The 27977-nt window shown below is 39.4% G+C and overlaps 1 protein-coding gene across 1 annotated transcript; it reads left to right on the forward strand.

The window, feature by feature from the left end:
* Nucleotides 1-3294: 3294 nt before the first annotated feature.
* LOC149075827 (acid-sensing ion channel 1A-like) lies at nt 3295-27942 on the forward strand. Its single transcript, XM_089242146.1, has 12 exons — nt 3295-3635; nt 10389-10449; nt 12507-12652; nt 13868-13983; nt 15803-15969; nt 16107-16205; nt 18060-18180; nt 21237-21312; nt 23118-23172; nt 25481-25536; nt 25647-25722; nt 27616-27942. The coding sequence occupies exons 1-12, from the start codon at nt 3295-3297 to the stop codon at nt 27910-27912; spliced, it is 1611 nt and encodes a 536-aa protein (XP_089098272.1). The 3' UTR covers nt 27913-27942.
* The last annotated feature ends 35 nt before the right edge of the window (nt 27943-27977 follow it).

A 27977-nucleotide genomic window follows, 5' to 3' on the forward strand; every position in this document is an offset into this window, starting at 1 on the left:
AGGGGTAATTTATTGTGTATCAATGGTTCTTCCCTGGATCCGCGCCTGCATTAACTGGACAGCAACGATGGGTCTGTGATCCCGCAACTAGTGTACCTTTAGGGCTTAAATGCTTTTTCTATTTTAAAAGACCCGTTGTTTTTAGGGCATTGCTGAAGCATAGGTGCCAATGCTTCCGATTTTTCAGCCTTATTAAAATCTTCCGGTCAGAAATCTAATTCTTCCTTTTATCTAATTCTGTCTTCATAGAAAATCCCCAAAAGTCTTCAAGTTGAGCTTTATTTGAATGGAAAATCCCTGAAGAAATTACTCTTTCAGAGTCCTTGCAATTTCATGCTGACCCCGTTTTCTTAGGAAAAATATGGGGAGTACGATTTCAAGTACGAAAAAGCAGTAGTTGTAGCCAAATACGATACCAAAAGCAAGCGAAGTGGCTAATTATAGCTAAAAAAATGCGTCTAGGAAAAACGGGATTTATATATTGTCATTCAGTGAAATTTCAAAAAAAGTGTCCGAGTTTTCTCTTTTATTTATTTGACATGTTTTCTTTTATGCGGAATGTATCCATCAAGTGATAAACTACAGATTTTTCAAGTCCGTGAATTGGCATGTATGCTAAAGTTCTTCGAGGTCGGGCAGGGCTTCTCACAAGTTATTTTAACCACTTCACGTACGAATTTGAATTGTCTCTATTTGACGAATCAGCGATAAATCTGATAACCTCGTCTTAACCTAACCGCACGTTAGAAAAAGGAATGGGGAAAAGGAAAAAATATAAAGAAAAGTATAAATGAAGTAGATAAGAGAGCTTTTCTTTAGAGTTCTATTTTCACCCTCTCACACACAACCCCTACGCGTGTTTTTATTATTTTTTCAATAAAATTTTTTTAATCAAGATAAATTTCGAGATATTTTCGATTGTGCCATTTCACAATATGGCAGGGGCTTCTTCAATGCCTGGCCCTCGGAGCTTTTTGTCATGGCCGCTGACCATTTTGCGGTCATAGTTACTTAACATTGAGAGACGATAAAAAAAAAACCTATAATAAAAGGTATTATAGGTTTTTTTTAGAGAGCTATATATTGCACTATTTAGAACTGTGAGATGCTTCCAGATTCTCCAGTAACGGTGCGTTTTTTATACGTCACCAGGGCCAGTTGAATAGGGGGGGGGGGGGGGTCAAACAATTTCAAGGTAATTTATTTCACATATTTCAGGATACTAAAAACGGCGGTATCTAAAAAGGTAGAGATTTTCACGAACTTTACAGAAATGGTAGAAAACATTTTAATCAATGAAAGAAGTAATTTTTTTTTACATTAATAATATATACAGGGTGATTATAAAAAAACTATCCCGACATATGGGCCCCTAACTATCATACCATTCACAGAAACTGAATGAAATTTTGGCATAAGGTATTTTGATGTATGCGCTCAAGAATGATATGGAAAACAACAGTGTCACTCTAACAGTTACGGTTACAGTGAGAAAATTTCGAAAATATCAAATGGCAACACCAAGTTTTTTGTATTGGAATGTGATCTCCATTGTGAAAAACCCTAAATAGCGTTCGAACGGCAACTGTAGCATGAAAATCACCGGCGGTAGATAGGCTAAAAGTGAGGACAACCAATAAGGACACAGAAGCGGCATAAAATAAAGCATTTTATTGTGTTTCACAAATTTTCCTGACCTTGTGGAGGACTAATCAGGCTGGGATCTCAGCCGAAGAAACGGTGTGACGAATGAAACGAACATTAATGCTCTGGTGCACGGCAAAGTCCTTTTTACTTTTTCCTTGCCTAGCTCCGGGAATTTTCGTGCTACAGGTGCCATTCCAACGCTATTTAGTGTTTTTCAGTATGGAGATCGCATTCCAATACAAAAAACTTGGTGTTGCCATTTGATATTTTCGAAATTTTCTCGCTGTAACCGTAACTGTTAGAGTGACACTGTTGTTTTCCATATCATTCTTGAGCGCATACCTCAAAATACCTTATGCCAAAATTTCATTCAGTTTCTGTGAATGGTATGATAGTTAGGGGCCCATATGTTGGGATAGTTTTTTTATAATCACCCCGTATATATGAATGTAAGAATCACGCACAAGGAAAAATGTGATGAATTTTACCGAGAGGAATAATTTGAGAATAAATATATTAGTCTTCAATAAATTTGGGCCCACCACTGGTATGTAACTAAGGGGGGGGGGGAAACTGCCCCGGGTGGTAAAATTTAGGGGGGGGGTGGCAATTTTAGGTGGGAACGAAGACCACAGTTACAAAATTATCGAATTTTAAAATTGTGAGGGCGACAAAATAATGTTTGGCCCTGGCGGCCGAATCACGTTTGCCCCGGGCGGCAAAAATCCTAGTTAAGACTCTGGCTCCCCGTTCAACTTAGGGCACGTCGTCCCATCCGTTAAGACTCCATATGGTGCATTACGAGTACTTACGAACCTGGATTAATTCTAATTACCACAGTATAATTTGGTGGACCGCGGGCCTCACGGAACGTTTTATTTAGGCTCGCGTTGTCAGGAGAGTTGAATACCCTTGCCCTAGGCCCCCCAGAGTATTGCGGTGGGGCGGTAAAAGCTACGGGTATAACAGGATCCTATGGGTTAGATTGCGATGGGAGAAAAAAATTTCTGAAGAAGGGGGCGATGGGACAAAAAAAAGTTTGGTAAACACTGATCTAGTGTGTCACGAAGCGTTCAGGACGCCTCGAGATTGAGCGCGTAGGCCGTGACGTGCATGAAATTCTAATTTTATTCACCACGAAGGGTAAGAAGTTTGGTAATCTCTGCCCTATAAAAACGAACCTCTCAAAATATACAGTTTTTTGTCAACATTTCACATCGTGAACGCGATTTTTTCCATTTGCCGTCGACAGGAATCATGAGTAGCTCATGTCAGGGGAAAAGCATTAGCGGTGAAATCAATGTCTGATCGATACGATGAACACTATACCAAATACTATATACCTTTATATCGTATGTAAATGAAAGTCATCTGTGAAGACATATTCAAAGCGATGAGGTCTGATTTCGTGTTCACACAATTGACTAGGATACGAAGTAGGCGTGTCCCGCACGACAGTCATGATTTTGATGACCATCGATGATTTGCATTTAAAAAAGACAAAATCTGTTGCTTTTTTTTCTCTCGCTATCAAAAATCATATCGGATTCAATGACAAAAAAAACGTGAAACGTTTCATTCATCTGTCCCGGAATTCAACACGCCTTTACGAATCTGTTCAGTCATATCGCGAGTCGTATTCCGAAGATGTACGGTATCAATGAGATGTCTGGCATCGATAATCTGCAACACTATCACAACGCAAGAAGAGATCTACATCAAAACAGGGAACAAATATCGGTGCTGAGGTTCGCTAAGCAGATTTTCAGGGTCTATTTCGTTAATGGAATCAGCCATATTGCCTTAGCTCGATCAAACTGTAGGAGGTTCATTTGGACGTGTTTCTTTACTTTGAGCTTTTGCGGCTGGCTCTATCAGACCACCTCGTTGCTGGAATATTACTTCCAGTATCCGACCCAAGTCGACATCAACGTCGTGAAACAGACGAATGCCGACTTTCCGGCCGTTACTATATGTAACGTCAACAGGTAAGCGAATTCCAGTTCAAGTAGCTCACATCGTCTGTACAAAAATTTCCCGAACTCAATTTTTTTCCCTTTTTTCTGTTACGCCATCTGTTAAACATCAATGGCACTTAATACTAGGGGACATTCAAGTTATGTCAGCATCGATGGGGGAAGGGGTTTGAGATTTGATGACAAGAGAGCGGGGTGAATGATGCTTACGTCATCAACAACCCTTTATAAAAACAAGAAATATTCTTAATGACATCTTTACTCTGAGAATGCCAGATACGAGAAAAACTTTTCCATAGTTTATGGGCACCTTAACTAACATCCCCCAATTGATAAGTATTCTATAGACCTCCTTCTCTAATATACCTCAATAGGGCCCCCGTCTTATCTCACATATAGGAAGGTGGGTCAGCTAACCTATTTTGTGTCCACTCAGCGAGTCACATGCTGGCCCCCGTACATAAGCGGATACATGTTCTTGAAAAGGAGGATGTGGTTGACCGAGGGCGTGTATGGTGATCGGGAAGAATTGTCCCTAAATCACTATTTGCAATGAAAAACTTTATGCACCTGAACTTGCAAACACTTTTTCAGACGAGCTGCAACAATTTTCATCCTTGGTTCAGGTTGTCGACGAAATGCCACAAAAGCTAAATAACACTAGAGGTTTAGAAGAGACGTTTACGAATGTTGAGACAGCATTGAATTATTATTGACAACATAAGGAATGCCATGTTCTAGAGCAGCGTTTCCCAAAGTGGGCAATATCGCCCGCTGGTGGGCGATGGAATGGTCCAAGGGAGCGATAGAACCTACTGATTTAACATAGGATCCTATGGGTTTACTTGAGTTGGGGGGCGATGAGAGGAAAAAAATTCTGATGAAGGGGCGATGGAACAAAAAGTTTGGGAGACTATGTTGTAGAGTATGGGTTTCTAACTTGTGTTCTGCGGAACCCTGGGGGTTCTGTGACAAGTTTTTTGGGGGTTACATTTGATCAAACGCTAAGGAACCCCTAAAAATCCTGGAATCCGGGTAGCTGTCAAAGAAGAAAGCTTTCTTGTCTCAATTCTCTTTGAATTTTAACGAGATGAGTGTCTTATATATATTTATATACAACCCTTTGCAACATGAATGATGTATCTGAATTCTACACGTTATATGAACAATTTTATAATTGAAAGTATGCCTCGAAAATAAAAGGTTTGCTAGCAAAAAATGCTGGGGGAATTGAGTAATTAATCATCCTGAATATATATCATATCACATGAATGTCGCTCTCCACTTGTTAATACAAGATATACAGAAGACTGGATGTTGTGAAGATATTTATTATTTGAGATGTTAATTTTTTTTTTTTTTTTTTTAAGGAAGGAGAGGCAGAGATGAGTTTTTTCCTTCCTTTTATATATATAAAAAAAAAAAAAAAAAAAAAAAAAAAAAATATTAACATCTCAAATAATAAATATCTTCACAACATCCAGTCTTCTGTATATCTTGTATATATCATATGTAAGAAACATCACTGAACTAGAACTGCTGCCGTCACCTATCGGGTAAAAAAATACAATTGTTGTGATTCTTCGATTGAAATTGAGATGACCGGTATTTGATTAATGTGCCTCATATAAAAAGTCAATGTAGCATAATATTTATAAATATTTTTTGAGCAATAATATCAATTGGTTATCGCATTTGATTTAAAAATTTTAACAGTTGATTTTTGTGTGCGGTAAACTAATATTAGTAAAATGCGCAAAACTTTTAGTAATTGCGAACGAAAAATATATACAAGTACAAATACAACGCCACAACAGGCAAAATGCCCAACGAGGTGGCTGAGAAAAAGATGCCCTTAAAAATATGAATGTGATATATTTAAAAAAAAACAACAGCAACCCAAATAAAAATGCAATTAACACAAATTATAAACAATATATATACATGACAAAATATTATACAATGCCCATAAAGAATACTTATGGTTGTCTTATTCTAAGAATGGATAGCTTCTCGATTTACCCCAACATGTTTATCATATTTTTTTTTAAACGTGTCAATTGTGTTACAATTTACTACCTCCGGGGGTAAGCTATTCCATTTATTAACAACTCTGTTAGAGAAAAATTTCCTGCGACACCATAACCTTGCATTGTCCCTCACCAATCGATACTGGTGTCCCCTTGTAAAAGCAGTCGATTGGCGGTGTACTAAAAGTTCATGGTCCATCCTATCCATCCCATTGAAAATTTGGAACACTTCGATCATATCTCCTCGACACCTGCTTTCATCCAATGTAAACACATTCAAAAAATGAAGTCCCTCTTCATAACTCAAGCCCTGTGTGCCAATAAGGACACGCATAGCTCTTCTCTGCACCCCTTCAACCAAGTCTATGTCCCCCTGTACCCCTGTAGGTATGGTCCCCAAAACCTTACAGCATACTCCAGTCCAGGACGAACTAATCCTCGAAAAAGCGGAAGAATGACTTTCGGAGAACGCGAAGAGACCTTTTTGAAAATGAGACCAAGCATTCTATTCAATTTTTTGACCACCGCTGAACAATGTTCAGAAAACCTAAGTCGCTCGTCAATGAGAATTCCCAAATCGGTGACCCTAGTTGCATCCGGGATAGTGACACCATTCAACTCGTAAGAGAACCGAGGGTTGTTCGAACCAAAATGAGCGACCATGCACTTATCAACGCTAAACGTCATGCTCCATTCATTTGCCCATGCTGCAATCCTGTTTAAGTTGGTCTGGAGCAACTCCCTATCGCTTTCATTCCCGATTACCCCCATTAGCTTCACATCATCTGTGAATTTGCTAGTAATCCCATCGATACCCTGATCGAGTTTATCGATAAAAAGTGAAAAAAGTATGGGGCCAAGGACACTTCCTTGAGGAACTCCACTTGTGACGTCTGTCCAACCAGAGAATTCCCCGTTCACCATAACTCGTTGCGACCTATCTCTTAACCACGATTCTATCCAATTCAGCAAGTTGCCCTCAATTCCAATCTCGTGTAAACGCTTCAAGAGTTTGCCATGTTGGACCCGATCGAATGCCTTCTGGAAATCAAGGTAAACAACGTTTACATTTTTGCTCTTACCCAAAGCCTTAGTCACGTGATCATAGAAGCAAAGGAGGTTAGTTACACATGACTTCCCCTTCCTGAACCCATGCTGATTATCCGACAATACATTATTCTCGTCTATCCACTTCACAAACTGCCTTTTGATGATAATTTCCAAAATTTTCGAGAGGGAGCTCGTCAAACTCACTGGACGATAATTTGACACCGCTTCTCTACTACCCTTCTTAAATATTGGAACAACATTAGCAAGTTTCCAATCCCTTGGGACGATACCCTCAGCAACACTACTCCTGTATATCTGTGCGACTGGCCCCAACAATTCATTAGCACATTTCCTGAGGACCCGTGGGATAGATATCATCTGGTCTTGGTGCTTTGCTTGCACATACATTTCTTAGAAGATTTAGGACCTCCACGTCTTCTACTTGAATATCGTTGAGGGTTTTATTACCCCATGCAACACCCGTATATCGAATATCATTATCTCCATTAACAACCTACGCGAAAAAGTCATTGAAAGCATTACACATGCCAACATTGCTCTCTAACCTAGAGCCTCCTATCCAGAGGAGGCCAACTGCCCCCTTACATCCATTATTGACACATCGAAAAAATGATTTAGAGCCAATGTTATCTGCCAACCTAGATTCAACTTCCTTTTCACTATCCCTTATCGCTTTCTTCAACAGTCTTCTTTTATCAGTAAACAATGATAGGTCACCTCTTCCACTTTTATACTCTCTGAATGCCCTTTTCTTTTCAAGATAAAGGTTCCGCACGTTATCCTTGAACCATAGTGGGTGCGATGTACAAACATGCTTTTTTCGAACAAAGGGTATGACGTCGTGCAAAACAGAGGACAGCTTCGTACTAAATTCTTCCCATTGACTTACCACCCCTACTGATTCCAACCAGTCTTTGAAAACTTCCGCTAACCTTCCTCTCAAAATATCAAAGTTAGTTCTCCGAAAACAAGGAACCAATCTTTTGTTATCAACCTTACCCGAGGAAAAGTTATAGTGAAATCTGGCGATACGATGATCACTGGAAGAAAACTCTTCCCCCACTGAAACATGTTCAACTAGATCCTCAGAACTAGTAAGAACGAAATCCAAAATAGCAGTACCCCTAGTGGCTTCTGATACAAAAAATTCTCGAGCACCAACTTAAAAAAGATATAAACCAGAATTAATTGAATCTTACTTTTGCGCATCTTAGATGTTAATTTACCACATACATACAGCAATTGCTAAAATTTCGAAGCAAACTTGACAATTCAACTGATATATTATTGCTCAAATAATATTTATCAATATTATGCTATATTGACTATTTCTATGTGGCGCAACAATCAAAAACCGGGCAACTCAATTCCAATCGAAGAATCACAAGAGTTGTATTTTTTAGTTGATAGGTGACAGCAGTAGTTCCATGTAAATGACGTTTTGCATGCAATAAAATATACGAAGTCGGCAAAAAGTCCGTAGAAACTTTAAAAATTCATAAAAACCGGAAAAATAACCGAAGTAAAAACAGTTTGCAGGGTTAGCATCGCCATGTCACGGGAATTTATTTAAGATAGGAAAAAAAAGCTAAACAAACAGCCGATAGGTGGCGCTGACGTACACAAGTCGAAGAAAAGGTATGCAAATAACGAACAGAATGCCTCCAAATCGTTTATTACAGCAGTATGTGTTCTACATTGCCGCTACCACCACAGGGAATCACGCATTGCAGGCGAGTCACAAATCCAATAACGGCAGAGTGCAGCAGGTCCGAATGTATACATGACACCTCTCAGCGGATAACATCTTTCAATTCCGACAGATTGGATGGACCGGATCGATACACCCAGGATTCAAATACCCCCATAGTCAGAAGTCTGCCGGCGTGAAATCTGGAGACCGAGGAGGCCATGGGAACCTGCAAAGCCTGCTAATGATTTTGTCTTTCTCGAACGTCCTTATCAGGAATGCCTTGACCGGAGTAGCAGTGTGACCAGTTGTTCCATCTTGCATAAACGTGACGGTAGAAAGCGCATCTCTTTCACGCAAACATGACACGACCTTCTCGGGCCCAAGCGTTAAATAACGCTGCGCATTCACCGCAGCCGTTTTCCACCCATTTATTGGACACTGCTTTATTGGACACAAAGAAGAAGGGTCCTATGATGAACGAACCTGTAAGCCCACAACACTGCCACTTTTAGGGAATACAATAGTTTCTGAATGAACTCACGTGGATTAGACGTCGCCCAGATGTGACAGTTATGGGTATTAACGTCGCCATGAAGCGAAAAATGAGCTTTATCTGTCCACAAGATGTTAAAGACCCAGGTGGGATTCTGTTCGATTCTGGAGAAAGCCCACCTCGCAAATGCTTCCCTCTGTACGGTATCCGCTGGTAAAAGTTCATGGCACGACTGTAATCTGTATGGGTACAGATCAAGGATTCCATTAAGGATATTACGTATCGAGGATTGTGGTAAGCCCATGCGTCTGGCAGCTTCACGAGCACTGCTGGTCACTGCGGCTGATTCGGTCGCTAACGCTTCCATTTCGGCTGCAACACGCGGCGAACGTGCCTTCCTTAAACATAGTGGTCCGCTCTTACACGATCCTACAGCGTTCCAGTGTCCTCAAGCCGCTAAACAAGCTTTATGAGGCCTGTCGCTGTTAAAGGCCCTTTTCCAGTCCTCACATTCTTCTCAACTCGGAATTTACGCCAGGCAATGGTCGCTGATTCCTGGTTCAAGTAAAACAGCTTCACCAACAAAGCTTCATACTTTGCACTCAGCATCCTTGTTCACATACACGGTTAACAACGGTGAACTGGTTGTGGATTAGGAGCGCTTTCTTATAAAGTTCTTATAACCGTCTCATCTACATGTTTCCACTGAAGTCGCTCGTACCAGTGCCACCTATCGGCTGTTTTTTTCCTGTCTTAAACAAATTCCCGTGACCTAGCGATGCTAACCCTGCAAACCGTTTTTTATTTCGGTTATTTTTCCGGTTTTTATGAATTTTTAAAGCTTTTACGGACTTTTTCCCACCCTATAATATACAATATATATATATATACTGTAGGCCGCACACTTATATTTAATATTTTCCAGAAGGCACATTATTATTGATAAAATTCTATTTTATCCGTTTATAGGTTATGAACAAAAGTAACAAAAAAAAAATTCATTTTTTCCTGGTGAATAAGTTTGTAAAGTAAGGACGTTTAGAGTCTGAAAGTGAGTGAGAATGCTTCCCTGCACAGAGATTTTGCCGAGCAGAGAGAAAAAATTTCGTATATTGTATGAAGTAGCATTTTATTATCATTATCGTGCAGATATCGAGATATCAAAATTCTGTGCACAGAGAAATAAAAGAGAATGCGATCACTATCTGAGAAAAAGAAAAAAGTTAGAGGGCATTTTTAAAATGCAGGAATAACGTTTTTCCTTTCTCCGTTAGAAGCGAGAATTTCGGTGCTTACCCCACCCCCAACAACCTAGAGCCAGGCTTCCTGGTTTGAGATATTTAGTGGGACTTCCTCCATAATGATTTTATAGGATTACTCATACCCTTTTGCGGGGGGGGGGGATTATGGTACTCACATAAACCATTGACGATGTATGCTTGATTTCCACTAACAATCAGTTTATTCTTCTTTCACAGGATCAGAAAGTCGTCTTATTGTGCAGAATTTCCCGAAAAATGCGAAAATGTGGACAGAATCGTAAGTATGGTATCTCCTAGGGTGGCCAGATCATGCAACTGCGAAACCGGGACAAATCTTGATAACAACCGAGAAATCTTGTAAAATATTTCCAGAAAATACATTGACGAATTGTACAGAAATGGGTGAAACTGCCTATTGGTGATGAAGCCCGATCCTTGTCTCACACACATACAACACCCACTGTAAATAATAACAAATCTACAGGAGTTATTGGTCTTGTGTACGCTTGCGCGTTTTATTCAGCTCAGTATCGGATTGTAAATCTACAATGCAGTAGAAATATTGTGCAATTACTTTGTATAGGCATTATGTTGTTGAGACGAATAAAAAAAACAGCGTTCGAGTTTGAGCAAAGCCAAATGGAAAGTATGAATTGAAAAATAATTTTTTTTATTAAAGCAAGACGCAAGACGACTTTAATAAATTTTTTTATTAAAGCTGCTCTAAAACCATGAAAACGTTTAGAGTATTTTGAATAATGTAACGAATTATATCGAAAATAATCTTTTCCATGAATCAATCCGCGATTATTTTCGCACTGGGTCCCACTTCTAATCGGAGCAGCCCTGAGTTTGAGTACAAAGTTGGCCTCTCTATACCATTACGATGCGTAACCTGAACTTTTCATCAAAACTTGCGGCTGTGTTGATGAAAGTCCACTAGATTCAAAGCTTAGAAAAAAAGGTGGGTATATACACTGAAGAGCCAAAAAAACTGGTCACCTGCCTAATATCGTGTAGGGCACTCTTCTGAACAGCACATTGCAAGGCATCCCAGATATGTTCAATAATGTTCATGTCTGGGGATTTAGGTGGCCAGCGGAAGTGTCTAAAGTCAGAAGAGTGTTCCTGGAGCCACTTTGTAGCAATTCTGGACGTGTGGGGTGTCGCATTGTCCTGCTGAAATTGTCCAAGTCCGTCGGAATGCACAATGGACATGCATGGGTGCAGGTGATCAGACAGGATGCTTACGTACCTGTCACCTGTCAGAGTCGTATCTAGACGTATCAGGGGTCCCATATCACGGCAACTGTACACGCCCCATACCATCACAGAGCCTCCACCAGCTTGAACAGTCCCCTGTTGACATGTAGGGTCCATGGATTCATGAGGTTGTCTCCATACCCGTACACGTCCATCAGCTCGAAGCAATTAGAACCGAGACTCGTCAGACCAGGCAACGTGTTTCCAGTCCTCAACAGTCCAATGTCGGTGTTGTCGGGCCCAGGCGTGGCGTAAAGCTTTGTGTCCTGCAGTCATCAAGGGTACACGAGTGGGCCTTCGGCTCCGAAAGCCCATATCGATGATGTTTCGTTGAATGGTTCGCATGCTGACACTTGTTGATGGCCCAGCATTGAAATCTGCAGCAATTTGCGGAAGGGTTGCACGTCTGTCACGTTTAATGATTCTCGTCAGTCGTCGTTGGTCCCGTTCTTGCATGATCTTTTTCCGGCCGTTAATTTTTTACCGATTCCCGATATTCACAGTACACTCGTGAAATGGTCGTACGTGAAAATCCAAATTTCATCGCTACCTCGGAGATGCTATGTCTCATCTCTCGTGCGCCGACTACAACACCACGTTCAAACTCACTTAAATCTCGATAACCTGCCATTGTAGCAGCAGTAACCGATCTAACAACTATGCCAGACAGTTGTTGTGTTATATAGGCGTTGCCGACCGCAGCGCCGTACTCTGATTGGTTCCATATCTTTTTATTTGCATACGCATGCCTGTACCAGTTTTTTTGACTCTTCAGTTTATATATATAAATGTAATTTGAAATTTTGTAACACAAAACAGTTCCACTAACTAAATATTGAAAAATGATTCAATTTATTTAATCTTCGACCAAGCAAATTTAAAACCTGGGAAAAACAGGCACTTTTCGGGACAATACGCTTTTTATCAAAAAAACCGGGACATCTGGTTACCCTTGTCTCTCACTGAAAAAGAAACAAAACCAAAAAACAAACATGCAAAATGCTTTCTAGGTGAATTGTCTCCACTTATGTGAAAAGCTACTGTATAAATATTTAAATTAATTTCTCCTAGGAACTGTCTGAAGATGAAATATTCAACATCTCGATAGAGTTCATGAAACACAGGAGGAAAAGGAGACTCGGGCACCAAATCAACGACATGATCATCAAATGCCAGTTCAACGGAGAGCCTCACCTCGAGACTACAGACTGCTTGAAGTGAGTTTTTTTTTTTCCATTTATGAAGACGATATCATGTTGAAAAGTTTTTTTTTTTAATTCGCCATTCACACATAATATTTGCGATCCAATCAGGCGCGGATTCAGGACGAAGTGACGGGAGGTGCGAATCGCGTAAATTCATTCGATCGTTCCGTATTTTACGGGATAGCCAAATTATCTCATATTATTCTCGGGTATTCTCTCGGCCGTTTTCATCGTCCCCTCCCCCTAGATCCGCGCTTGAGCGAAGGCAAACGTCTTGAGTTACGAATAAACACAGACATCTTCAGCTCAAATTGAGCGGAGACCTTAAGATTCGAATGGAGCAGGTTGAAAGCTTTAGCTACGATTGAAGCCGAGAAAAGCATCTTCAGCTACGATTGAAGCCGAGACAAGTATCTTCAGCTGTGAATGGAGCAGAGCTAGACAAGTTCAGATTTGAATGGGGAGAAGGTGGACATCAGCTGTGATTGAAGTGGAGGCAAAAAACATCTGCAGCTGCGAATAGAGCGGAGGCAAAAAACATCTGCAGCTGCGAATAGAGCGGAGGCAAACATCTGCAGCTGCGAATGAAGCCAAAGCAGAGCCAGACAACTTCAAATTTTAGTGGAGAGAAGGCAGGCATCTTCAGCTGCGAATGGAGTGGAGGCAGGTGGATCCAGGGTGATGTGATGCTTATTGTGTACGTGCATCGGATCCTCCTGTATTTTACAGGACAGACAAATTTCCCCCATATTGAGACAAGCATCTTCAGCTACGATTGAAGCCGAGAAAAGCATCTTCAGCTGTGAATGGAGTGGAGGCAGACATCTTCAGCTGCGAATAGAGCGAAGGCAAACATCTGCAGCTGCGAATGGAGTGGAGGCAGGTAGATCTAGGGTGATGTGTTGCTTATTGTGTACGTGCATCGGATCCTCCTGTATTTTACAGGACAGACAAATTTCCCCCATATTGTTCGGCTCTCCGATCTTCGGGGATCCGAAGATCCTCTCTGGCTCTTCGGAGGGAGGCTCTTCGGATCGTCCCCTCAGCCCCCCCCCCCGGATCCACACATGGATGCAATTTGGGTTCTATCATGAAACATATACGTATCTATTTGTAGTTTGGATTCGCCAAGAGCTAAGATGTCGATTCACATTCTCAAAAACGGACGTTGAACATGTTCTTCAGTTGTTAGAGTAGTTAGTTCATGGTATTTTTCCCTCCGCACAGGCATTTCTCATATTTTTACGATCCGAAATTGGGCAATTGCTTTTCTCTGGTCTCTGGAGGAGAAAAGGAACGTGTTCTCCGCGTTACTGAACCTGACGCCTGGCAGGACGTAAAAGGTACTTTTAAAAATAATATTTATTCCATATATTATCAACCGTTGAAACTGTTCGAGGAATATTCCGCGAATTTTTATTGTCCCCTCATCAGCAAGCACGGAATTGTCTGCAAATTGTTAATTATCCTTATCACCGAAAGAAGAATGATCCACTCGCGTCCTGGTTCTCCACAGACAAGCTTGCATCGAGAATCAGTAGTTAGGCTGAACCGAGACCCACTGCCTGTCTCCCAACATCAGAGAAAGAAACCAATACGGTCGCGGAGATTTGATGGTTCCGGCAGGCATCGTGTTGGATGGGCGCACTCACGGTCGCAATTGAAAGGAGCCGGCGGGTCTGGCGCCCCGGCGCTGGACTAAAGGGGGGTGTCGAATTCACCCTTTATATACAGGGGATGCAAAAAGTGCGTAGAAACTATAAAAATTCATAAAAACCGGAAAAATAACCGAAGTAAAAAGCAGTTTGCAGGGTTAGTATCACTAGGTCACGGGAATTTTTTAAGACAGGAAAAAAACGAAACAAACAGCCGATAGGTGGCGCTGACGTACACAAGTCAAAGAAAAGATATGCAAATAACGAATAGAATGCCTCCAAATCGTTTATTGCAGCAGTATGTGTTCCACATGACCACCACCACCACAGGGAACAACATATTGCAGGTGAGTCACAAATCGGTATAGAACGGTGAACTGGTTGTGGATTAAGAGCGCAAGTTCTTATAACCGTCTCATTTGCGTATTTCCACCGAAGTCTCTCGTACCAGCGCCACCTACCGGCTGTTTTTTAGGGTTTTTTCCCCCCCTGCCCTAAAAAAAATTCCCGTGACCTAGCGATGCTAACCCTGCAAACCGTTTTTTATTTCGGTTATTTTTCCGGTTTTTATTCATTTTTAAAGTTTCTACGGACTTTTTGCCCAGCCTGTATATAACTGCACCTTCTATATTACAAGAGAGCGCTAAAATTTGTGTTTGACAGGGCTGATAAAGTATCTTTATTAGGCGGGCCTGGGCCCACAGACCTCCATGTTTTTACCAAAGAATCTGCTGCAACTGCCAGTCATAGGGATGGCATCTTGAAGCCCTATGTTGGCTTTTCCCGAAGTGCAGTTGCCGCTGATTTAATTCTAATAGACGGCAACATGCGTTTATATAGGACTGATATGGTCGACGAATTTCTGGAAAGTGAAGATATTCACCGAATGGAGTGGCGAGCCGTATGTTAAGACCTAAACCCTATTGAACGTAATTACTACACTAAGGAGAGTAATTTGTACAGCTCGTCACCCCCCACCCCCAAGACCCCAGGAGCTGAAAATCTTTTCGCTGGAGCAGCAGAATTGACTGCCACAATAGAGACCCCCTAAAGAGTTTGATTTCCAGTATGAATTAACGTTGTACGACCTGTATAAGACCATACCCGTCCCCTTATTCGATTTTTTAAGCTCTGTGTTAGACTATTTGGCACTGATCACTTACGCAAGATCGTGCTTGTGTGCAATAACTGTTGTAGACCTATATTGTTTGTGCTATTATCAAACTATGTGCATACCAAATTTCATTAAAATTTGTCCAGAAGTTCCGGAGAAAATCGATCAAAAGTGAAAATTCTCTTAATTTTGAACACCGGCAAGTTTACGTACCTACTGTAGTTCCGTACACTGTTTTTTCACCAAATCCCACCATTATCTGTATAATACTGTCACATAAAAAACCAGTTTCGTTATCATACAATATATTTACTAGGTTTGTAATTTGTTTCATAAATTGAAGTCAAAATTTTTAAATCATTATTATTTCTCTATTCTACATGCTCATTCGAGACATGGATTTGGTGCTGAATGTGGAACATGACGAGTACTTGAGCTTGGTAGGTCATAGTATCCCCGGAATAATAGTGACGGTCCACGAAGATATGACTTATCCGGATCCTTTCTCGAGCGGTATTCACGTCTACGCTGACCACTCGTACAATATCGCCGTCGACAAGGTTATGCGTTGATTCAAATTAAATTTTCTGTCAAAAATTTTACTTTCGACAACAATTACAAAATTTTCAACATTTTACTAAAAATTTAGTTGTCATAAAATTTGTGAATGAAAGATTCACATTTCTGTCGTCTCCAGATCTCAGTGTTACTGATGAAACCACCTTATCAAACGAATTGCACGGAATTCGAAGAACTGCCTTTCTATCAGCGAGGAAAATTCCGTTATAGTCCAAGGGTAAGTCATTCGTTGTAATCAAATTTCGGTACAAATCACTTCCAATCACAAAATCAATGGCATACACATTAAAAGAAAAATTACAAAGTGTTCCATACAAATCTTCCGATACATGAAATCTGTTAAACGTTTATGTGAAGGTTGTTATATTTTCTAATCCATATTATGGTTGATCTTTCGTTCCCTTTGTGTACTGCGTAAACTATGAGTATCCACAAACTTTGACCCTTGGAGGGGGGGGGGAAGGCAATCCATGTTTTATATTCGTATTCGGCACTAGAGGAAGTAGTTAAAGGAGGGGGGTTTTCCACTGATGTCATTATTTTTTCCAAACGCGTTTGAGGTTTGCGGTGCATTTGGGGATAGATTTACGCCACCTTCCGTAAACGTCGATTTTTCTCACATCGTCACTATCGATGTTCGTTATCCTTATCGCTGTCAGGGGTCAGGTAACGAGGATTGAAAAGCAGTCGTTGAGGTCACGTTACTGAAATAAGCATGTCCACTCGCGCGTACATTTTTCGACGAAGACAAAAGCAACGGAGACAAATTAGCAGAGTCGAAAATTGTTATTCATTATTAATTTATCAAGTTGCGCCCATTAATTAACATGATTCGGAAACATAATTATCGTTGATACTTAAAATATTATCTAACTACACATACAGATTAAAAAAAATATTCACAGTGAAACCTCGCTACAAAGGCACTCAATCATACGATAAATCCCTCTACAACAATTTTTTTTTTGAACCTTGTTCAGAAATGTCTTTATTCTAATGTTGAACTCATCTCAATGCAACGATATTATTTTACTGGTAAATTTCTCTATCGTGATATATAAGGAGGGGAACAAAGTTCTTGCCAGAAATTTATTTTTTGAAGAAAAGGGATACAGCAAAAAAGAAGTAAGAGATATCTTCTCAGAAATAATCCCCATCATTATTTATAGCATTCAACCCCATCTCTGTTTCAAGTTTTGGGAAGCTCGTTCAAAAACAATCGTTACTGCGTTTAAAAAAATCATTACCACAGAAGTGTTACTGGTTGAAATTTGGACCCGCTACCGACTGAAGTTAATGCACATTCGCAGTCGTTTCGGTAAAGGCTTTCGCGACCGTTGCTAGTTGTTGCGAGTTTCTCAGGGTAAAAAGCCGTCGTCGATATACGAGTTAATTTTTTTTCTCACTTTTTCTCCAACACTAATGGTTAGCGCCATCAGATGTCTAAATGGCCACGAACAAAACTTTCGCTACAGCTAATTTCATAACTCGATGCTTCTTGCCAAGCAGAGCCATTTAGATATACGGATGACGCTCATTGAGACATTAAGTTAAGCAACACCTGAAAAGCTGAGAAAGCATTCAATCAGTGAGCCGTTGATAACTGTTTGACTTGTGGCTGCAAACGAATCTTCCAATTCAGTATCCAGTAATACATCTTGGACTAGCTCTTCCACGCATAGGCTCACCCGGGCACGGCCCGTGGCCTTAAGAAAACGGGATTTGGTTGAGAACGTTCGACAGTAAGCACGTAGATTGGTAAACAGGCATTTCCATCCAGGTGAGGGCTTCAGAAAAATCACTTTGGGGGAAGATGATGGCTGTGCGCCTCAAGATACTCTTTTTCGATCAAAGTCGTATTTTTACACAATCCATGAGTAAATGTGAAATGTATTAATTTATTATTAAACAATATTATTTGAGAACTTTGAATTCGATGAAAAAAATGGCAGTTACTTTTTAGAGTATACATACAATGCAAAAATAACAATAATGAACAATTTTCAGCAAACAAGGATTGTTGATGTTAAACCCTAGGATACGTAACCATCTTTCTACTTTTCCCCGACAGATGTGTGAAGTGGATTGCATGATATATCTTCAGACCACGAAATGCAAACATCAGTATGTAACGGATAACATGGTTCTCTTCTCCAAGACATTTCCTTACGATGCCGATGACATTACCGAAGGTGAGATGAATAGTTACTTGGTATATACTTTAGATTCATTTGACTTTCTAGCTTCGAACGTCCCGCAAAATAACTAATGCGATGTTTTCTGGCTAATGGGTTGTTGCAAATGAAACAGACAATAGTGAGGAAGATTTGGAAAATTTTGTTTCTAATTTCTTGTTTCGTGAATGGGTGAAGTGTCGCAGAAAATGGTATTCTATAAATGAAATCTATTATGAAATGTATGGGGGATGGGGCATAAAATTCCGTATCTGAAGTTGCTGTACGGGTGACACTTTGACATTCAGTTCCCTCCTCCTCCTTGGCGAGATGAAAAATTTTCACTAGTTCGTATTCATAGGTCGCTACATTGGCGTACGCAAGGGAGTTTTTGGGGTTCTACCCCCTCCCCCCCCCCGCCAGTCAAGATTCTAGTGTTATTGTACAAGAAAAAAAGTAAACCCCCTCAGAAGGAAAAAAATTGGAAAAACCCTCCTCGAGAAAATTCTGCGTACGCCTATAGGTCGTTATATACAGAGTGTCCTGTAGGTCATGATCCGGCCTTTTTATCTAGTCAACCGTTCGCCGTAGCAGTATGGTTCTAATTTAAAATATGCTCAAAATGTGAATAAAAATCACTATGTACTAGTTTGGGGAGTGAAAATACAGTGTGTCATAAAATAAAAATCTAAATTTTCATTTGCCCCCCCCCCTCTCCCCAAACACCCAACTAACACGTTAATTGCGGGGCCTAATAGACAACTTTCTATCCCTACTGCTAGCTTTTGTACCTAAGATTAAAACTAGTTTTGTACATGACGCTACCATGGCGTCATTAGCAGTGAACGTGTTAAAGAGTTGTTTACCCTCTCTTCTGAGGAAAAAAAACGTTTATAAGTGCAATATTCACGGTATCGTCCAACTTTATGGATATTGTTTTTTTCGTTTGGCGAAGGGGGAAAAAATTCTTAAAAATTTACCGATAAGTGGCGCATTGGAAATTCGTTCGCAGAATGGAAACAATAGTCAGAAAGGGCTCAACTAACGTCCTGAAATTTCACGATCGGTACACACAGCACCCGAAGCCTTAGCTAGTTTGGGAACTCGCAGTATTTATCAGCTCAAGAGAATCTCCCAGACCATTTGTTTGAGCAATCGTAGGAGAATATGTTTTTTTCTTCCATTTCCACAATATTGTACAAAAAAATAAAAAGGATTACAAAAAGAAGAAGAAGATAATCGTCGGATCGCTTTATGAGACAAATCGTCACCTTACAATGAAAACCAGTAAACATGAATTTTTTTTTCTTTTCAAAAATGACTTTTTGACAGTTTCAGAATGAGAACATTATATTAAAGCTTTTGAAAAGAAAAAGAAATCGGCAACGATCTGCTCTCCATAAGAAAGAAATGAACACCTTTTTTGTGTTATTCATGGGACATCTCATGCTTTTCTGCTCTTAATGTAAAGTTTGGAATTTTTGATGTACGGGTTTTCATTATAAAAGGTGACGAAACATTATTTTCTCTAGTTCCTTACAATATTTTTATTTTCACAAAAATTTTCATAGTTGAATTACAACCATCTCGTTTCATTACATGTATCCTCGCTTTGAGCGATTTCACTATAACACGGATATGGACTTGCAAATTAAAGATATATAACATAGTTTTAAATTCTCTGATTTGATGATATAGCTGAGACAAATGTGAGAGAAATTCTCAGATACAACTCACCAGATCTCATTGATGAACAACGTTTGGTAGCACATTTACAACGCCTGGAGAAATGTATTCGAAAAAAAGCGGTTCCAGTGAAACTGTAATTTTCATATTTGCAAGAAATACGCGCTATTCTCTGTATGTGTGGCTTTGCTACTGAAATTTTTTATGAGACGAAAAATGTGCTGCTTGCCAGCCGAATCTCGACTGTATCATTAAAAAGAGGGGCCCGGTAGCCCATGTCGGTAAGATACTCGACTAAAGTACCAACGGATGTTTAGAGGTGTCACGAGTTCGATACCCGGTTCATCCTTGTCAGAAAACTTTCCTGACCCAGGGGTACAACAGAAACGGCTACATAACCACAGAAAAAATGCTACCACAGGGAGTCCCCCATCGAGAAGATAACGCATCAACCTCGGGATGAGTATAAAAAAAAAAAACAAGCCTGCCGTTCGGAATCGGCAATAAATTGTAGGTCCCGGTCCAATTAGCCCTCGTGTGCAGAAAATGGCCGTGGGGCGACGAAAATGATCCAGAATGATGATCATTAAAAAGAGTTATCAGCTTGTATGCATACTAGATTCTTCATGAAGGAAAACATCCTCACTCACTAGAATCAATCAGTAGTAAGTAGTGAAGACAGAAAAAGTATTAATTTCATTTATTGACTAAATTCACGGGATTTGTTCATAAGTTGAATAATCGATTCATTAAAGCAAGTCCCTTCTCTATTGGGTTAAATTTTTTTTGAATGAAATCAACCTCCCACCCTCCCTCCATCCCTATCTTCTTCATGGTCAATTCAACTCACTTAACCCTATTTTGGCTTACGTGACTATTTTGCGGAACCAATTAATCAAGGGACACCTGTATTACTTAATTAATTTAAAATTAATATTCTTTGTAACAACAAACCAATGGAGAGTGGATTTCCCATCAGTTGTTTCTCCACCGAATGCTTGTTAACGTTTCTAATATTGCTGCGGAATTTCCAAAAAATAAGTTCCTAATTTTCAAATTTAAATGGTATACCATAACGTAAAGGTATAGCGACCTTAACTGTGCAGGTTCCTTGATCGATTTGATGTCGGTAGCATTTTAGCATTTAATTCTCACAGAGCAACAACAATTGCATCACCTCCGTGTGACATTGTCACATGACATAAAAACTTTTCATAAACCTCAGCGCTCTTGCCTTTCTTAAGCAATAAGTGACGTCATTCAAATGAAATTTCTTTTGCAACGATCCAATATTTTCGATGGAATTTGGATATTTTTCTTACTGACCGAGAACTATTAATAACTAATTACATATTACGTTTTTCACCTGTTCTATTTCATATTTTCAGAAGACATAGCTTGCGCAGAAGGATTTCTGGAAAATTCCACTGATTATTGCAATTCACTGTGCAACATACCCTGTCGGTATGTTTATAATGCCTTTGATTTTGAAAAGTTTCGTTTCTTTTATTGATGCATCCTCATGGAAATTCAGTTATATATGCCTGATGTAAGAAGATCACACTTCATGCTGTAATATTGATTGCATTTGAGCAGCGTTTCGTAACAAGGAGGGCCCCACAGACCCCTTGTAGGTCCTTGTGCGTATTTCAGTTAGTTCATGAGCTTGAATGAGAAAATTATTGTGCATTGAGTCTTACGGTATTCATTGAAAGGGTCCGTGACCTATTGGTAAGAAGGTTACTAATAGTCCCCTATTGGTAAAAAGTGTTCCGGCCTTCGTCTTACCGGTATAAAGGGTCTGTGGAACACAGAAGGTTAAGAACCTCTGCATCAGAGATTTGACGGACGCCATCAGTTTCTTTTTTTTTTTGCCTTTGCAGAACTCTCTCTCGAAGTATGAAACTCTAAAAATTAATGTTTTATACCTCTCACATTAAAAAAAAATGTTCTCGGTGTTCCCCTATCTAAAACTATTAAACTAACCCATGAATCCTATTTACAGCTTCTCTGTTTCTTTTTCATACAGCACGCTCAAGGGGCGATATCATCCACTTTAGCGGACACTGCCAACAAGTGTTATGTGGAATCCTGGGGTTCCGTAAGAGCCTCTCAGGGATTTCGTGGTATCAAAAGCTGTAAAATTTTTCATTGGCGTTTTAATACAAGTACTTACACATATTGGAAAAATATTTATGTTCGATTGAGTTCTACAGAGTTTCGTAATTATCGAGGGTTCCGTGTAACAGTCCCATAATCATCCATTTTGGATTATGGACTTGGCCGTCGTTCGGTTGGCCAGTCTCATAATTGTCCAGAGTTCCCCGTAACAGTCTTGTAATCATATAAAGGGTTCTCTGTAACAGTCTTGCAATCATCGAGGGTTCCCTGTAACAGTCTTATAATCATCGAGGGTTCCATGAAATAGTCCCGTATTCATTCAGGGTCCTATAAAACAGACTCTTAGTCATCCAGGGTCCTATAAAACAGCCTCTTAGTCATCCAAGGTTGGATTAAACCGTCTCGTTAATCATCCACGGTTGGATGAAACCGTCTTCTTAATCATCCACGGTTCCACAGAAAACTATGTAACCATCTAGGATACAGTATAACAGTCATGTAATCATTCGGGAGTTCCGTGTAACAGTCCCGTAATCACCCAGGGTTCCATAGAACAGTTTCGCAATCATCCAAAGGTTCTATAAAACAGTCTCTTAATCATCCAAGTTCCACAGAACAGTTTTTAGTAAGTACCAAGGGGCCTACGCAAACTAAAACTTTAAAAACCTCTACTACAGAAGAATGAAAGAATTGTTTGATGACTTCTATCATAGTTTCTCCGTCCATAAAACGCCATCTTGACCACATTCCAGAGACTATGCATATCTAGGCTATGTGTATTAGAGACTATGAATGTGTATCAGTCACTGGTTATGATAATTTTATTCATGGTAATCAGTTCAGCAGAAATGAAAGCTGTTGCAGCTACCGATGAAGTCAGTGAGAAATTTTCCTTATCTCAGGAATGATGTAATTCGATTTTTTGACGTAATGAGCGAAAAATGTGCGGTTTGCGAGAAGAAAGTCCTTGCTGGTCCTACAGGGTTCGAATGAGTGAAAAAAAACCACCACCACATGAGTCGTTGAACCTTGTTTTCTTTATAATTTATTGAGAACTCGTTTATTTCATTTTATGAGTTTAATCAGACTGTAGTTGATATTTTTAGGTATGAAACAACCTGTGACGTTGACTTTTTTTTCCATTTCAGCGACGTGATGTTCTCCCTGAACATCGATTCTTCGCCGACTTCCGAACACAAATTGGTAATTATTATTCGGAATATAATACACTTTTTTCAGCACTATACTTGATTGCAATCGGCTTACGAAAACTCAATTGGTCAATAATACGGTCACTCACTCAATCACTGATACGGTCACTCGATCATTCACATGGTCATTCACTCAACCATGCAGTAACTCATACTCACACGGTCAATCGGTCACTCATACAATCACGCACTTAGTCACTCACGTGGTCATTCATTCAACCATGCAGGCATTCACACTCGCATACTGATAAGATTACTTACTTGGTCATTCATACGGTCAATCACTGAACCATTCAGTCACACACACTCACATACTCATATGGTCACTCACTTGATCATTAATTCAGTCACTCGGTTAATCATGTGATCACTCACTTGGTCACTAATACGGTCACTCATACTCATTCGCACACTCACACAGTCACTCACCTAATAACTTGGTCACTCACACAGTCAGTCAATCATACGGTCAGGGCAAGCGAAATGTCAGGTGTGAGTGAAATTTCCAGGGGTGAAACTTAACGGGGCGAAATGTCAAGGGTGGAATTTCCCTGGACGAAACTGCCAGGGGCGAAATGTCGGAGGCGAAATTTCCGGATCCCATTAAAAGCATAGACAACTAATTACGAAGACACACTCTCTCTCTCTAACAATAACTTATAATAACTTATTAAGTGGCATGAGCCACTTGCGTATTCATTGATACGTAAACTTTTAAACATGGAGATACTATTTGGGATGATTTATTTCATGCACAGTTTAAGAACAAAATTGCTTCTCCGAGAGTCAAATATGGATAAATTACATCACACATACAATTTCAACGTACAGTAAATTCTTGTCAATGAGCCCCTGGGACGTATAAGCCGCAGTAAGAAAAATAACCGAGAGAGAAAAGAAAGTTTTCGCCCCCCCCCTTTTTTCCCAGAAACGCTGCTCTTTTGTTTTGATCCCGCAGCTTCGCATATAAGTCAGGAGTCTTCAACCTATGGCCCGCGGACCAAATGCGGCCCTCGGAGCTTTTTGCCGTGACTTTACTAAGCAACAATGACTTTTGGAATGTTTACTTTGGTTACCGTAGTTCCCGAACAATGCGTTTCACATACATTTTTGTTCCTTTACAATAGTTTGTAACTGCTTTAGTGCTTCCAGTACACAGAGAAAACTCGAGCAGCTCCCGGTATTATAACTATGGGTTGAATTATGAGTAGATCGTTTTCTAATCCAAGTTCAGGAGCCCAATAAGCACGGAAAACGATGAAATAATCGGTTCAAGTGAAGATGAGTTCGATTTTTCGTTGATGAAAACGAAATTACGTCTATACAGCGACTAACGAGAGGAAAAAAGGAAAGCAGTGATGAAGATAGCGATGAAGTAAGAGGTGTAAGAAGGCGAAAAATCAGGGTGATAGATAATGAATGTGAAAACGACAGTGATTTCGCAGAAGAGACAGAAAATTCAGAATGGATAACGTGCACAGAATTCGAAGAAATACCGCAAAGAATACCGTTTGTATCCGGCAGAAGAGCCGCAGGATCGTCAGTATCTTCAGACATAAAGAAAGAACCATTAGATATTTCTTTAAGTTATTTTTTATTTATTTATTTGAAGTATAAAGATATATAAAATGTTAAAATATGAAAGTTTTAAACATTAAATTCTATGTGAAATCATTTTAAGTTAGCTATAAGAAATTTACCAAATATGTGGAAAATCGTCTCGAGTTGCTGGTTCGCCCGAGCGAAAAAGGCCTCGAGTGCAAACGGTTAAAAAACTGGTAATTAAAAGATTTTTATTGCCATGATACTGACAATCAAAACCAATGAAATATTCTATTTTAATATGTATTACAGAAGCAGAAGTTTTTAATTTATGCGAAAATTCCAATGAATTTAGTTTTTAAAATTAGTTTTTTGTGCTTAGATTTACACACATATTCGGCTGAATGCCGAAGCATTACTCGGCCAAATCGAATATTCGGCAAAAGGGCCGAATAGCGGTCGAATATTCGTTCCCATCTCTCAAGATTTCTTGAACGTGTCTATTGTGAGGAAGATATTTTGAGCATTTTTTCATGTGACCAATGCCCTAGTTAAGCACTGTATTTTCCCAACCTTTTCTGTGTACCGGGTACGACGTCAATCAATTTTTAAATTTCACTAAAAAATCTTATGAGTCGTAAAAGTCGGTTGTCACTTTCATCTACACCAAGTGAAACATTCTTGTTTTGTAGAGTATTTTTTTTTACGGCACACGTTTTTTGTGTAAATTTTTTTCGTTTGTTGATGTTTTTCCTTAGGTAATCGATAAGGAGGATATTGAAGCATATTGGGAACGGACTTCACGAAACAGGAGGTTTGTCTGGCAACATTCGCCATTTGCTGGTTCTTATTCGTAATCGCATACGTATTATTCAGAGCTTTGGTCGTTTCACATTCTAATTCTAGCTCTTTTGTGTACTGCAGCGTCTATCCTGCTGATGTTCGAATTCATTATAAAAGTATGGACCACCGGATGTACATTCATACTCCAAAATTCAATGTAAGAGAACACTTATTATATTCATATATCATGGATACTCAATTTTGGTTAATCTGAGATGTGATATCATATGTAGTTTTAGGGCGCGAACGTAGTGTACGCCGGTTTCTCTCTCTCCGATTCTGCGAGTTGGAATGCTACGGATCGGTAGCAATTTTATCAATCTTTACGCAGGGGGAGGGGGAGGGCTCGTTCCTTTCCCCCCACCCCCTCCTCCACTTCTGATACGAAACGAAAAAGAGGTGGTTCCCACATACAGTGAATGTCTACTTTCAGAGTGCCTAGACATCGGACAGGTTTCCTGCGAGTTATTTGAAACTATATGAAGGACAACAAGAATATAGAATCCCGGAATTTCAATGTTAGGGTGTGAACATAGTGCGTCCGTATTTCAGATTCTGGAAAAACCCGCGTCGTCTTCGATTGGTTAAAACCCGAATTTCAACTTTTTTTTTCCAGCTTGAAATTTGGGTTTTTAACTAATCGGAGACGACGCGGGTTTTTCCAGAATCTGAAATAAGGACGCACTATGTTCACACCCTGAGAAAGCACGTCAGGTAAAAAATCGCCAAATAGGAAACAAGAAGTTAAACGATAGAGTTATTCCACAGCAAAGTACGATCCAAGATGTTTCAAGCTGTGTTTTACTACACCCTCTTGCGACTTATAATCTTGTTTTACGCCAATAATCGTTCTATTCTATTAATATCGCTAATAAATTTACCAATGATTAATCCTTCGCGATCCAGAAATATTTTCTGTACTTCGTTTAACATTTACCACAAAATATTTTTTAAAAATTTCAAGCTTTAACTGGTAAATTTGAACAATTTTCACCAAATTCGATAAAGGCTACCAAAATATTTTACCCCCTCGTAAATTTGAAAGATCTAGAGTCCGATATTGATTGTAAATATTAAAAACTCATGAAATGATGAATATTTCTATAAACGACTAAATTTGTATTTATTTGTTTTCAAAATCTGTTAAAGACCAGGTGATCTAACTTTACCAGGTGCATATGCATATAATACCGACAATCAATGAAATTGGTGAGAAAAAGCAATATCAGTAAAAACAATAAAGCAGATCGCACCAACGAACACAAGTGTGGAGGAATAAATAAAAAGATGACAGTATTAAAAAATCCCATCACACTACAAACAATAAAATAAACATGCACTCCATATACAAAATAAAACTGAACATGTAATAAATTAAAAAAAAAAGCATAACATTTCATTTCAAATTCAAATAATCAATGAAATAAGAGGGGGGGGGGATATCCGCAACATAAAAAAAAACCAGTAAAAACAATAAAATAGATAACACACGAAACCCAAACAAAAGTAAAAAAATGCATAAAAAGATGACACTAATTAATATGTTAAAGAAAATGAAAATAAAATTCCCCGAACACAACACAGGCGATAAAATAAATACTATGCATAAATAAAACTCAATACACATTAAATACAAATCCTCTCATAACTGTCACCTCCAGAACAACGGTAACCTCTGAACATCGGCAATATTTTCTTTGAACCGAACGCATCCCATTGGATTAACATTAAGGTCAACCTCCAATTAGATTTAATCTAATCTAAATTATGTTTCAGAAATACTATACCTCTCAACAACAGTAACCTCCCAATAACGGCCACATTTGCTCGGTCCCGTTAGTGGCCGTTTGTGAGGTTTGGCTGTTGTGATAAATTAAAAAAGCATAACATGTTAAAAATGATGAAAGATCAGAAGCACTAAGAGAATGACAAAATCTGTGTTATGAGGATGAAAGATTTGAATTATTATTTGATTTGTATATGTCTAAATCACGAAAACATAGTTGATGAATCCGATTTTAATTCTTTTTTTGTTTTCTTCTCTTGAAAGACTGAGGTCTTGTTCAGTTATCTTGGCGGAATAACTGGAGGCTGGCTCGGGATTTCACTGCTGGAGTTCGTGGCTTTCCTGGAAAGTCTCCTGAGTGTATTCGTGCACATCGTGAAGAAGTGTATCTACAGGTACCGATCTAGGAAAAACAACGACAACAACAATAACAAGAAAAAGAAGAACTACAAGAAGAGAGCTTTCCTTAAGATCAGTCCATATCACGATGATTACCCTGTCGGAGGAGTAGCCACTGTATACACGAAACATGGACATTTACCTAACTTACACGATTATTGAAATCATTATACACAATAGTCATCTTAACGTCTAACGCAAAATTTTAATTTTCAAGGTAGATTTGC

The sequence above is a fragment of the Pholcus phalangioides genome, unplaced genomic scaffold (genome assembly GCF_987345545.1).
Source record: "Pholcus phalangioides strain wild (caught in Gottingen) unplaced genomic scaffold, Ppha-v1.0 ptg000015l_1, whole genome shotgun sequence".
Taxonomy (NCBI): domain Eukaryota; kingdom Metazoa; phylum Arthropoda; class Arachnida; order Araneae; family Pholcidae; genus Pholcus; species Pholcus phalangioides.